General features: G+C 42.6%; 1 protein-coding gene across 1 annotated transcript in view; it reads right to left on the bottom strand.

The window, feature by feature from the left end:
* LOC123729216 (glutamate receptor ionotropic, kainate 4) overlaps window positions 1-15,200 on the bottom strand; it is a 494,511-nt gene that overhangs the window by 169,711 nt on the left and 309,600 nt on the right. The window contains exons 4-5 of the mRNA XM_045703471.1: window positions 9,815-9,979; window positions 301-398 (exon numbers count right to left, since the gene is read on the bottom strand). Of these exons, the coding sequence (XP_045559427.1) occupies window positions 301-398; window positions 9,815-9,979 (263 nt within the window). The remainder of the gene's footprint in view (window positions 1-300; window positions 399-9,814; window positions 9,980-15,200) is intronic.

Below are 15,200 nucleotides of genomic sequence, written 5' to 3'. Positions count from 1 at the left end.
CTAACAGACACATGGCAGGACCAAGACAATTTACAATCCATCTGAGAAATGATTAGATTAGATTAATGTTGTACGCTGTTAAGTCCTTGACTCTTGGCCCCTTTGAAAATTCAGACAATAGCTTAGAACGTTATGAAAAGAATTCTGTCTGCTGTGGCATTGACGTGAGTCATTGACAAGGGTCAAGCACGGTCTCAAAACCACAGTAATAATAAAACATACTGTTCCATAATATGACTGGCAAACAGTGCTATTGTGACAGGCAAAATAAAGCCAGTCAAAATACGAGCCAGTACTCACCTCTTTCTCTCCACAGATATTGCTGATGATGGAATTGGAAGCAGGGCTGGCGGAGGGACCCAGGACTGCCACCACTCCCTTGGACAGGATCTGGCACACTGTCAACACAGAGAGACAAGCATCCAGTCAGATAATACAGGACAGGACATGGTCAAAAGACCACATTCAGCCTATTAAATAGGAGTTGTATGTTGCTTAGTGTGTAGTTTTATCCTACACTAACAGTCTGAGCCAGCGGTTCCCAGTTCATCTTTAATAAGTAGGAGGTTTTGGGGTTTTCTGCCTATTAACTTGATCATGTTCTATCGATGTATTAACTTACAGCTGCTCTGTGTAAGATTTCACCTCACCGATAGTAGATCTACAGCTGTGGATTGAAATATGACAGATTGAATGGGGGTGCAATCATAGAACATAATTAGCAACAGCTTGGAATGAGATCTGGCCATGTGGAAGTTTTTGCTAACCATTTAGAATCTCTTGTCAAGAAGCATTCTTTTTAAGATAACAATTGGGGACAAAAGTAGTACTTACAAGTGTCATGTAGGAGTTAGTGCCAAGCAAAATGTGCCGTCATGCAGAGGGGCACAATGACCTGGTTAAAATAATAGCTGAGAACTACATTTAATCTAAACCTTTCAGATATTTTATCAGTCTTCAAAAAGCAGTTGTGATCTGTCTTTTCTAACATCCACCATCACCATCACACTGAATCAGTGTCTAAAAGGGAACATATTTAGGGAAATATAATTTTCCCTATGCACTCCCCTGCACACGAGTTTGGGTTTAATCTTACTTGCAGGGGAAACAAAATGTAATTTCAGGTGGGGCTTGATCCCTGTCCTTAATTAACATTGTATGGTAGTGAGAAGGAGGACTGCTGTTTTAAGATGTGGGCGGCTAAGATGTACTATGTAGTGAACTATGTAGGGAACAGGGTGCCATTTCGGACACAACCGTGGAGGGAGACAGACTGGCTGGGATGGGGGATGGGCCATTAACAAACACCAAATGCGGGTAAATATTTATAAAGGGAGAGTAAAGGGGGACAATCTTTTAGCCATTGGAGCAAAGCTCGGGATCCTCGCCGAACGAGATTAGAAAATTACAGGAGCAGTGAATCAAATGATTAATAAATAATCCCTTTGTCATCCAATGGAGTGTCCCCTACACTCCCCTCCTTCTCCTATCCCACCCACCTGCCCCTCTCTCCTCCATTTAAAGCACATTTGCACCTGTCTGCACGGCGTCACCGAACTACAAAGTGATCTTGATTATCCTGACATGATGACCCATGAGGCTTTTCACAGGGGTGTGTTTTCTATTTTACACAGGGAACAGAATGTCCTTTTCTAATTTCTTCTGAATTAGTTTTTATCACTTTGTATATTTATTTTGGAATTCCACCCTGTACACGTAACTTGCCTGATGACGCAAGATTGGATAAGGACAGCCATTTCATACAAGTGCATTTTCATCCACTTTCACTCTCCTCGCTGCCTCTCCTCGATTACCTTTTTCAAAAGTAGGCCAGAGAGGACAGAGGAGAGAGAACGCAGTAGTTGAGCAAATTCAATTGAGAAAAGGCCAATGTGTCCGTTTGGGATTCTTTTCCCGCTCCTCCTCGTTCTATGGCCAAAGCAATTTACATCCGTGACAAGTGACAACTTTTCCAATATGAATGTGGATCATTATAACGGAATTCTGCACCACTTCTGTCTAATCTTGGTCAGAAGGTCAGTGGGTTGTCTGGAGTCCATTCTGTTTGTTTACAATTGATTCCCTCAAATCAATTAATTCCCATTGAAAGCTGCAGCAGCTGCAAATGAGATAAAGCCAACATATGCACGGGACCTGGAGTTCAGTTCTGTGAACCGACAGAAATATACACATTCATTGGCACACAAGAATGCACGCACACACACACATCAAAACCACACACACACACACACACACACCACTCACACGCAGTAAGTGAAAATAAGGTGTACAAATATGTGTTTTTTGGACACATCTGAACACGTGTGAACAAATCACGTGAAAAATGTCCCATGTAAACGTTTGTACACACACGTGGTTTTCGGACACGCGTGACATTTCACACCAATGTTTCACATGTGAACAAATCAGATGTGAAAAAGAGTCAGACACATGGATATTTTTCACATGACTCAGACACATGTGGTTTCCCAACATTTCACATGTGGTATTATACATTTCACGTGTACTCATGTCCGCTACACTTTCACATATGCATTTTCACACTTTAATGACAACTAGAGCTGTCAAAGTGATTACAAAATGTATAGAGTATATCACAGGATTCGCTTCATAATTTGCTCAAATTGAACTGTAATTTATGTTGGATGTTTTCAGTGTATTTTGAAAGATTTCAGACAATGTGCCCCCCAAAACAAATGTCTGCACTGAAATTACAAAAAGTGAACTTGAGTTAACTGATTAACTCTGACAGTGCTCATTTTAACATGTTAAACAGGATAAATAAGGAGACATGGAGCACTAGCTTCTGTTCTTTTCACTGGGCTCTTTCTAATAGTCACTGACCAACATATGAAGGTGAGAGGCGTGTACCTGCAGCAGTAACACACTTGAATTATTATACTCAGGTAGGCTAAGTTACCTTTTTACAGAATGGTGTTACAGAATTTGCAGTCCCATATGTGGAAAAATTTCTACTGCAACATGTTAACACCACCTTTTCACATGTGAGGAGAATGACACCATTTCACCACCACACGGGAACTTGCAATTCCACATGTTGAACGTGAGATTTTCACGAGAAAGTTTTTCACATGTGAAATGGTATATCCCATTTTTCACATGCAAAATTCAAGTGAGGTGAAAACACGTTTTTCTCACATGTGAAAAGGTGGAGTTAACATGCGAACTCTAAATTTCACATACATTTGACGTGCGTGTTTTGTAAGGGCACTCACGCACATGCCTCTACAAAGCTTGGTGGTCTTGGCTGACTTTCTATCCATCATTCATGGCCCTAATCAGAGCTCTAATAAAAGGAAGAGGTCTGGTGTTGTGGGAAGGCTGGGGCTGGGCGGGCAGAAAGACACGCACACGCACACGCACACACACACACACACACACACACACACACACACACACACACACACACACACACACACACACACACACACACACACACACACACTGTGCTGGGCAGGTAGTGCTGGCTGTGTGAGATTTCCCCCTTACTGGTGCCACTGATCCATCCCTAATCCAATTTCTACCTGGGCACATCCACTACAGCACTAAATTAGGACGGGGTTTACAGGCAGCCAACCAAGCAGGGAGAGGAATACAGTTGTTCTTATGTATGAGGAGGAGCTACCACGACCATTAAGCTCTACTAATTCTGAGAATTGCAAGGAAGGGTCCTCTTTTTTATAACAATAGGGCTACTGTCCTCAATTTGGAAGCCCCAGCTCAATAAGGTTACTGACTGAATGATGGTATGAATCTAATGGGCATACACCTACAGTACAATGTGCGTTTAACCCCCTAGAGTCGATTGACGCACAGGTGCATCAATCTAAGTAACATAATAAAAAAAATCCCCATCAGAATCCATCAGTTTAAACTAGAGATATCTGTTTTTCTCAGTCCACCACATCCGCCTATGCTATACTTCCGCATCTGCGGTGAAAGGTATTGTAAATACGCTATTGTAAATACGACTTTGTTCTTATTAACTGACTTGCCTAGTTAAATAAAGGTTCATTTACGGAAAGGGGAGCACGATGGCGGTCTCCGTTTTGCTCTATAACCCCCAAAGGTGTCAGGGGACTCTTCTGAAGTCAAATACTGTTGATGACAACTTCTGTTTGTAGCTTCCGAAGCGTTTGGGCTACAAACTAATATGACCCCACTGTGGAAAGGGAATATTCTCATGAACACGATGGTGTTTTGCTCTCCGTTTTGCTCTACGACCCCCACAAGTGTCACAGGACTAGTCTGAACGTAACCAGTACCGTTTCAAAAAATTTACGGAAGTATGAAAGTACTTTTGTGCCTACCCAAAAAAGGGGTTAAACACAGTATGAGCTTTCTTATATCTCCAGCTACTTCAAAACCTTGTTTCTTATGATAGATTTTTTGACTTAATTTTTTTTACATTTATGAATGTGTTATTCAATGCGTTTCTCTGGGCTATAGTGGTAAAGGACAAATTCTATATTTTATCAAAATATACACCACCGTTCAAAAGTTTGGGGTCACTTAGAAATGTCCTTGTTTTCCAATGATTTTTCATTTGAATAATAATTGTGTCCTTCAAACTTTGCTTTCGTCAAAGAATCCTCCATTTGCAGAAATTACAGCCTTGCAGACCTTTAGCATTCTAGTTCTCAGTTTGTTGAGGTAATCTGAAGAGATTTCAGCCCATGCTTCCTGAAGCACCTCCCACAAGTTGGATTGGCTTTTTACGTACCATACGGTCAAGCTGCTCCCACAACAGCTCAATAGGGTTGAGATCCGGTGACTGTGCTGGCCACTCCATTATAGACAGAATACCAGCTGACTGCTTCTTCCCTAAATACTTCTTGCATAGTTTGAAGCTGTGTTTTGGGTCATTGTCCTGTTGTAGGAGGAAATTGGCTCCAATTAAGCGCCGTCCACAGGGTATGGCATGGCGTTGCAGTGATAGCCTTCGTTCTTCAAGATCCCTTTTACCCTGTACAAATCTCCCACTTTACCAACACCAAAGCACCCCCAGACCATCACATTGCCTCCACCGTGCTTGAAAGATGGCATCAAGCACTCCTCTAGCGTCTTTTCATATTTTCTGCATCTCACGAATGTTCTTCTTTGTGATCCGAACACCTAAAACTTAGATTCGTCTGTCAATAACACTTTTTCCAACCTTCCTCTGTCCAGTGTCTGTGTTCATTTGCCCATCTTAATCTTTTATTTTTATTGGCCAGTCTGAGATATGGCTTTTTCTTTGCAACTCTGCCTAGAAGGCACCATCCCGGAGTCAACTCTTCACTGTTGATGTTGAGACTGGTGTTTTGCGGGTAAAATGTAATGAAGCTGCCAGTTGAGGACTTGTGAGGCGTCTGTTTCTCAAACTAGACACTCTAATGTACTTGTCCTCTTGCTCAGTTGTGCACCGGGGCCTCCCACTCTACTTTCTATTCCAGTTAGAGCCAGTTTGCGCTGTTCTGTGAAGGGAGTAGTACACAGCGGTATACGAGATCTTCAGTTTCTTGGCAAATTCTAGCATTGAATAGCCTTCATTTCTCAGAAAAAGAATAGACTGACGAGTTTCACAAGAAAGGTCTTTGTTTCTGGCCATTTTGAGCCTGTAATCGAACCCACAAATCCTAATGCTCCAGATACTCAACTAGTCTAAAGAAGGCCAGTTTTATTGCTTCTTTAATTAGATCAACAGTTTGATCAATTAGCCTTTTAAAATGATAAACTTGGATTAGCTAACAAAACGTGTCATTGTGGCACGACTCCCACCGAAGGTGGTGCCCCCTCCTGCTCGGGTGGCGCTCGGCGGTCGTCGTCACCGGCCTACTAGCTGCCACTGATTCCTTTTTGTTTTCCCCCTTTCTGTTATTGTTTGCACCTGTCCGTAGTTGGGTTGATTAGCGGGGCTATATTAGCTAGTTGGCCCGCCTGCTCTTTGTGCGGGATTGTTTCCTCTGTGTGTTGCTTGGGTAAGCGCTGTCTGTATTTTGCGCTAGTGCATCGTGTTGCGCTCACTGTATTTTGTCCCCTGTGTTTGGGGCACTTTAATTTTGTGTGCGCTAAGTTCGCATGTTGGGTTGGCAGGTGTTTTGCTTTTCGAGCATTAAAAGCTATAACCCTTCTCGCTGCTTCCTACGTCTGTCTCCTCCACCACTATGCCCGAGACAAAAAAAATTTGCTTTTCTTTCAAAAACAAGGACATTTCGAAGTGACCCCAAACTTTTGAATGGTAGTGTATATATATACATTTTAAGTCGGAAGTTTACATACACCTTAGCCAAATACATTTAAACTCAGTTTTTCCCAATTCCTGACATTTAATCCTTGTAAAAATCCCCTGTTTTAGGTCAGTTAGGATCACCACTTTCCTCCAGCATCTTCACAAGGTCCTTTGCTGTTGTTCTCGGATTGATTTTCACTTTTCGTTCATCTCTAGGAGACAGAACACGTCTCCTTCCTGAGCGGTATGACGGCTGCGTGGTCCAATGAATGGTGTTTATACTTGCTTGCTATTGTTTTTTTTTAATATATTTTTATTTTACCCCTTTTTTCTCCCCAATTTCGTGGTATCCAATTGGTAGAAGTTACAGTCTTGTCTCATCGCTGCAACTCCCATACGGACTCGGGAGAGGCGAAGGTTGAGAGCCATGCGTCCTCCGAAACACAACCCAACCAAGCCAAGCCGCACTGCTTCTTGACACAATGCACATCCAACCCGGAAGCCAGCCGCACCAATCTGTCGGAGGAAACACCATACACCTGGTGAACTGGTCAGCGTGCACTGCGCCCGGCCCACCACAGGAGTCACTAGTGCGGCCAAACCCTTCCTAACCCGGACGACGCTGGGCCAATTGTGCGCCGCCCCATGGGCCTCCCGGTCGCAGCCGGCTGGGCGCGAACCCAGAACCTCTGGTGGCACAGCTAGCACTGCAATGCAGTGTCTTAGACCACTGCGCCACGCGGGAGGCCCTTGCGTACTATTGTTTGTACAGATGAACGTGGTACCTTCAAGCGTTTGGAAATTGCTCCCAAGGATGAACCAGACTTGTGGATGTCTACACTTTTTTTCTGTGGTCTTGGCTGATTTCTTTTGATTTTCCCATGATGTCAAGCAAAGAGGCACTGAATTTGAAGGTAGGCCTTGAAATACAGCCACAGGTACACCTCCAATTGACTCAAATTATGTCAATCAGCCTATCAGAAGCTTCTAAAGCCATGACATAATTTTCTGGAATTTTCCAAGCTGTTTAAAGGCACAGTCAACTTAGTGTATGTAAACGTCTGACCCACTGGAATTGAGTTACAGTGAATTATAAGTGAAATAATCTGTCTGTAAACAATTGTGCATGACACATTACTTGTGTCATGCACAAAGTAGATGTTCTACAGTGAGGGAAAAAAGTATTTGATTCTCTGCTGATTTTGTACGTTGACAAAGAAATGATCAGCCTATAATTTTAATGGTAGGTTTATTTGAACAGTGAGAGACAGAATAACAACAAAAAAATCCAGAAAAACTCATGTCAAAAAGGTTATGAATTGATTTACATTTTAATGAGGGAAATAAGTATTTGACCCCTCTGCAAAACATGACTTAGTACTTGGTGGCAAAACCCTTGTTGGTAATCACAGAGGTCAGACGTTTCTTGTAGTTGGCCACCAGGTTTGCACACATCTCAGGAGGGATTTTGTCCCACTCTTCTTTGCAGATCTTCTCCAAGTCATTAAGGTTTGGAGGCTGACGTTTGGCAACTCGAACCTTCAGCTCCCTCCACAGATTTTCTATGGGATTAAGGTCTGGAGACTGGCTAGGCCACTCCAGGACCTTAATGTGCTTCTTCTTGAGCCACTCCTTTGTTGCCTTGGCCGTGTGTTTTGGGTCATTGTCATGCTGGAATACCCATCCATGACCCATTTTCAATGCCCTGGCTGACGGAAGGATGTTCTCACCCAAGATTTGACGGTACATTGCCCCGTCCATCGTCCCTTTGATGCAGTGAAGTTGTCCTGCCCCCTTGGCAGAAAAACACCCCCAAAGCATAATGTTTCCACCTCCATGTTTGATGGTGGGGATGGTGTTCTTGGGGTCATAGGCAGCATTCCTCCTCCTCCAAACACGGCGAGTTGAGTTGATGCCAAAGAGCTCCATTTTGGTCTCATCTGACCACAACACTTTCACCCACTTGTCCTCTGAATCATTCAGATGTTCATTGGCAAACTTCAGACGGGCATGTATATGTGCTTTCTTGAGCAGGGGGACCTTGCGGGCGCTGCAGGGTTTCAGTCCTTCACGGCGTACTGTGTTACCAATTGTTTTCTTGGTGACTATGGTCCCAGCTGCCTTGAGATCATTCTGGGCTGATTCCTCACCGCTCTCATGATCATTGCAACTCCACGAGGTGAGATCTGTAGCCCCAGGCCGTGGGATATTGACAGTTCTTTTGTGTTTCTTCCATTTGCGAATAATCGCACCAACTGTTGTCACCATCTCACCAAGCTGCTTGGCGATGGTCTTGTAGCCCATTCCAGCCTTGTGTAGGTCTACAATCTTGTCCCTGACATCCTTGGAGAGCTCTTTGATCTTGGCCATGGTGGAGAGTTTGGAATCTGATTGATTGCTTCTGTGGACAGGTGTCTTTTATACAGGTAACAAACTGAGATTATGAGCACTCCCTTTAAGAGTGTGCTCCTAATCTCAGCTCGTTACCTGTATAAACGACACCTGGGAGCCAGAAATCTTTCTGATTGAGAGGGGGTCAAATACTTATTTCCCTCATTAAAATGCAAATCAATATATAAGATTTTTGACATGCGTTTTTCTGGATTTTTGTTGTTGTTATTTTGTCTCTCCCTTTTCAAATAAACCTACCATAAAAATTATAGACTGATAATTTCTTTGTCAGTGGGCAAACGTACAAAATCAGCAGGGGATCAAATACTTTTTTCCCTCACTGTAACTGACTTGCCAAAACTATAGTTTGTTAAGAAATTTGTGGAGTGGTTGAAAAACGAGTTTTAATGACTCCAACCTAAGTGTATGTAAACTTCCCACTACAACTGTATGTGTATATTTTTGGGGGATACCTAAAGGGGTCATAACATTCTAACTCAAATAGCGAAATTATTTTTTTCATCTACTCAAAGTAGCTAGTATGAAAATACCAGCACCAAAACCAACTTGTTGAAATGTTAATGCATTATTAATATTTCATTGCACTGTATCAATCCACAACGTCATGGTGATAGGCTATTGACATTGGTATTAAGATTTGTCCAAATCCTGTCCACCTTATTAGAGCTGTAGTATTTACTGTATATCTTTAGTCTAGTCATTCAAACAGCTAGGCGTAAACAAGGAAACAAAACAAGGTCCAAAATCTAACATCCAGACATCAACATACCTTTTGGCTCCTGAAACATCCAAATATGACTGCTCATTTTGCTCTTTCACACGAGAGAGCACCTCAGCTATTTTCCAATAATTTGTTTACCACTGTTCTCGCTACTACAAATATTACTAAACAAGATAGACTTATCTCGCTGTACTCAAGGGATTTCTGAAAGCAGGGGATAACAAGGGGAGACAGGCACAGAATTTAAAAGACTGACAGACAGAAGGACGGATGGACGGACGGACAGACAGACACTGACAGCCTGACAGCCAGAGACAGACAGATGTTCTAATGTGGCACTCAGTGACACCCTGGTCTTTCACTTTTTGAAAATGATGACAGAGTCGGAAGCCATCTCGTTCTCTCATCCTCACCCGCCCACTACTTACTGGTCTCTCCCATCTCATATTCACTGTCTCTCAGCAGCTCAAAGATGTCCACCTCCAGCTTTCCCGTTGTGGAGCGGTTACTGGACCGGTTGATGCTGTCCTTTGCCAGAGTGATGGCCAATCGCTCACCCCGGCTGCACTCCATTGGGTCGTCAAGTATGGCGGCTGCAGAAGAGAATGGGAAGAAAGAAAAACATTAGAAGGGCTCTTTGGCAACCCGGTGTCACGATGGCCCACATTGTCAAGACACAGTGCATATACTTCATGATTTCCTCAAACATAACTGTGCTACAAATAATGCAGAACTACAGAGATCACACATATGCTTCATGGGATTGTTATATCATTACTAAATGTATAGTCAGTATAAACAAGTGACTACATGCTACAGTGTAAAAAAAAAGAAGCCAAACACAACCGCTTTACAAATCTTGTGATTCCTAATCCGGAGCAACAGCCAGCAAGGTCCTATCTAAGTTTGGAACTCAATCAAATGCATGAGTGATGAGGCAACACATTTTAAAAGGGCTGTTCTGTTCACTCGTGATTTATCGCAACCATGTCAGAATTAACATATTTGTTTCACGCATGATGCGCACGCTGCATGTGTCATATGTGTGATGGGGGAATTAATATGAATGAATCAAACAACCAGTTGAGAGATCGGGCCTTGCTGTGTCCTAGCAAGCAAATGAGCAACTCAGTGGTCGATTCACACGACAGTTTTAGGATAACTGAAAAGGCACATTGTGCATAGCTTGCAATCCTGTGTGTCCCAAGACAGCAGGTTCAGGTTCAACATTCCAGCGTAATTAGTCGAATTAGACTAGGTTAAGTAAAAAAAAAAACATTACATTTTAGGTATAAATCAATGGACGAGGGAAGTGAACCCTGAGCTCACCATACTGTAAGTAAAACAGGGAATTGATAATATGAATTGTATAATTCCCTCCAGCATAGACACAATCCACCAGAAGCTGTAGCATTTGCAATCTGCTTAAGTGCTAAATAATAGCTTTCTTTCTGTAGGAATGTTGCCTAACGGTGAGGTCAATCAATGCATGTACAGACGTGTGTAGAACTGACATCTGCATTTCTCTATGCTTTGCGTCAATACATAGCTCAACCTGTAGAGCAAAATGAAAGGCTCCACTAAAGAGCAGGTCGTTTGCCTGACAATTTTGTTGAAAGATAACTGCTAAAACATTCACACTATAGGCTCCATTTGAACAGCAATCACAGCTATTGCTGCTTTCCCTGAGTTGTCCAGCGAGTGAGATTAATAGCACTGTAATTAGATACAGGATCGGATCTAGATGGAGGGCAATGACAATGTAATAATTACTGTCGCATTAGAGCTGATAAACCACAGCCACGCTGGGATAAAACTGTCCTTTTCCCAAGCAGATCACACAGATAAAACTAACACAAGTACACTTTGGTCAACGAGACAACCATTTATCTAGAGCACCATTTCTCTTGGTGGTGGTCACAGCAAGTAGGGATGTTTACAAAGATCCAGATGAAGGTATAGCAAAAGGTTGCCTGAGGTTTATTTATCCATATATTTTTCCATTTGTCCATTATTTTACTGTGGCGGAAGAATGAGAATTTACTCGGTAACATAGATAATTAAGATGTCTTATCTGTAAAATATTCTTATATGATTGAACTGTGGAACTCTTGTTATTAGCAAGTATCCCTTCGGACTCTGGTGTTGGCAGTTGCACTTCCTCCCTCATATGGGCCTCAGTCACCTGGGGCCCAGAGAGGGGATAAGTCAGGCTTGTCTATCACATGTCCCTGTTGCTATGCAGAATATCAGAGAGAGAAGAGGACAGGAGGGAACATTGTCTTCATATGTAGATACCGTATGTATCTTTACCTATTACAAACCATGTGAAAGGATGGTGTGATTAATGGGGAACCAATTACTTGTCTCCACAATGCCTGTGCCCAGTCACTCCCTCCTTCAGCCTTGGGGGAGATAAGGTCTGAGTCAGGATGTGTGGGGTAGTGTCTGGAACCATCGTACGTCATCTCTGATGTTGCACCTATCCTGGGATAGTGTATAACCCAGAGGTTCACTCCCCTCAATGAGCTCGTCTAGCTAGGTTTGTGGTCAAGGAAATTAGTTTTACTTGAGATCAGGGTATCTGGAGTTGACAATTGATTTATGCCATAGAATGAGTTGGTGTTTCTGTACTGTGAAGTACCAGGGAAAGAACAATCTTCATAGCAAATTCTATCTGGCTGGGGGATACTCCTTTCTCATATATCAAGTCTGACCTTGTGACCCATTCCACACATCTGTTGTTTGTCATGGAGACTAAGGGGGTGTATCTTTGCTATAAAATATCTTTGTATCCTTTGTGTCGGGGGAATTAAACGAATCATCTAAGGGCGGTTCGTCGACCAGCCATCGTTATTGCAGAGCTGTCACTAATAAATATGTATTTTAAGTATAACTCTGACTTGTGTGATAAGTTTGACTCTCCTCATTTGATAATACAGAAATAACCACCACATTACTCTTAATTAAACTTTTGGTGAATAACGGGATTCAAAGAGGGAGATACTGGATTAGTCAGTATGTACAGATTGTGCCTTGCCTTGTCTCTGCTAGTGCAAACACAACGTAGCCTACAGAATATAATTAACATGATGGGGAAGAAGCTTTTATCCAATTAAAATGTATATGGATTTGATTGCAAGGAAAAACATGGACAGTTTGTCTCACGCAAAGTTTCATTTGGAGATACATTTGCAAATTAACACTTTAAAAAGTAATGAACATGTGATGAGTTCCTGACAAAATACCACATTTTACATCATTTTTACTTGTTAAAATTGAGATTTTAGAGTCGCTATGAAGGGTGTTTGAATATGCAATTAACTGCCTTGGTATTACTTTACTTTTACTAACTTTACTTTACTAGATCTACATGGCAGTCAAATATAGTCAATCCGAATACAAAACATTGGGGTTTACAAGATGTACAGTGCATTCGGAAAGTATTCAGACCCCTTGACTTTTTCCACATTTTGTTACGTTACAGCCTTATTCTAAAATATTTATATTTTTATTCCCTCCAAAATCTACACACAATACACCACAAAGACAAAGCAAAAACACATTTCTTTGACATTTTTGCAAATGTATAAAAAAACAACAACTGAAATATCACATTTGCATATGTATTCAGACCCTTTACTCAGTACTTTGTTGAAGCACCTTTAGCAGCGATTACAGCCTCGAGTCTTTTTGGGTTTGACGCTACAAGCTTGGCACACCTGTATTTGGGGAGTTTCTCCCATTCTTCTCTGCAGATGCTCTCAAGCTCTGTCAGGTTGGATGGGGAGCGTTGCTGCACAGCTATTTTCAGGTTCTCTCCAGAGATGTTCGATTTGGTTCAAGTCCGAGCTCTGGCTGGGCCACTTAAGGACATTCAGAGACTTGTCCCGAAGCCACTGCTGCGTTGTCTTGGCTGTGTGGTTAGGGTCATTGTCCTGTTGGAAGGTGAACCTTCATCCCAGTCTGAGGCCCTTAGCACTATGGAGCAGGTTTTCATCAAGGACCTTTCTGTACTTTGCTCCGTTCATCTTTCCCTCGGTCCTGACTCGACTCCCAGTCCCTGCCGCTGAAAAACATCCCCACAGAATGATGGTGCCGCGACCATGCTTCACCGTAGGGATGGTGCCAGGTTTCCTCCAGACGTGATGCTTAGCATTCAGGTCAAAGAGTTCAATCTTGGTTTCATCAGACCAAAGAATCTTGTTTCTCATGGTCTGAGAGTCCTTTAGGTGCCTTTTGGCAAATTCCAGGCAGGCTGTCATGTGCATTTTACTGAGGAGTGGCTTCTGTCTGGCCACTCTACCATAAAGGCCAGATTGGTGGAGTGCTGCAGAGATTGTTGTCCTTATGGGATGTTCTTCCATCTCCATAGAGGAACTCTGGAGCTCTGTCAGAGTGACCATCGGGTTCTTGGTCCCCTACCTGAATAAGCCCCTTCTCCCCCGATTGCTCAGTTTGGCCAGGCGGTCAGCTCTAGGAAGAGTCTTGGTGTTTCCAAACTTCTTCCATTTAAGAATGATGGAGGCCACTGTTCTTGGGGACATTCAATGCTGTAGAAATGTTTTGGTACCCTTCCACAGATCTGTGTTTCGACACAATTCCTTCGACCTCATGGCTTGGTTTTCGCTCTGACATGCACTGTCAACTGTGGGACCTTATATTGACAGGTGTGTGCCTTTCCAAATCATGTCCAATCAATTGAATTTCCCACAGGTGGACTCCAATCAAATTGTAGAAATGGGGCGGCAGGTAGCGTAGTGTTTAGAGCGTTGGGCAAGTAACCGAAAGGTTGTTAGAGCGAATCCCTGAGCTGACAAGGAAACATCTGTCGTTCTGCCCCGGAACAAGGCAGTTAACCCACTGTTCCTAGGCCGTCATTGTAAATAACAATTTGTTCTTTACTGACTTGCCCAGTTAAAAAAAGGTACAAAATTATTTTTAGAATTTCCCACAGGTGGACTCCAATCAAATTGTAGAAACATCTCAAGGATGATCAATGGAAACAGGATGAACCTGAGCGCAATTTCGAGTCTCATAGCAAAGGGTCTGAATATTTATGTAAATTAGGTATTTCTGTAAAAAAATAATATATAAATGTGCAACATCAAAGAATATAACTGTTTTTGCTTTGTCATTATGAGGTATTGTGTGTAGATTGATGAAGAAAAAAACGTAACAAAATGTGGAAAAAGGGAAGGGGTCTGAATACTTTCCAAATGCACTGTACCTATAGCCTATATTTCTACACAAAGCACACCGCATAAAGACATGACCGACAGACAGTGTATGTAAAATACATGTTTTAATGTTTAAAAAGTAGTCTACAATGAACGTCTCCTAGCCTGTTTACATAGCATGTCTATCCGACAGTTTGTCTGCCCGTCCACCGTCAGTTACACAGCCCAAATTGGTCTCACTCCCTCGATTACTGCCTCTGGCAAGTTTTGTTCTGTTTCTATAGTGAGAGCAGAAAGGGCCAGAGCTGGGCAATTCTCCCATATCCCCCCCCCCCCATAGCAGCTCACAACAAAGCCAGGGAGACGCAGACATTCGGCCGACACATAGTTCTGTATAATGTGGTCACTTGGAATGTGGTAAGGATAATCAACTGGTGAAACAATGCATAAGCACCAATGCATGCATACGATCCAACAGACTGGTGAACTCAATCCCTATGACATTCTAGAAGCTAGACCAATCAACAGGAAGGTCTGTTATGAAGAGGTGACATTTGTGAGTGGTCGATATGTAATGGTTGAGTAATAGGAATTGTGGCGGAGGTACAGTAATGCTGTATTCAGTCTGGAAGAC

This window comes from Salmo salar, chromosome ssa20 (assembly GCF_905237065.1).
Source record: "Salmo salar chromosome ssa20, Ssal_v3.1, whole genome shotgun sequence".
Taxonomy (NCBI): domain Eukaryota; kingdom Metazoa; phylum Chordata; class Actinopteri; order Salmoniformes; family Salmonidae; genus Salmo; species Salmo salar.
This window is presented reverse-complemented; position numbering and strand designations above follow the sequence as displayed.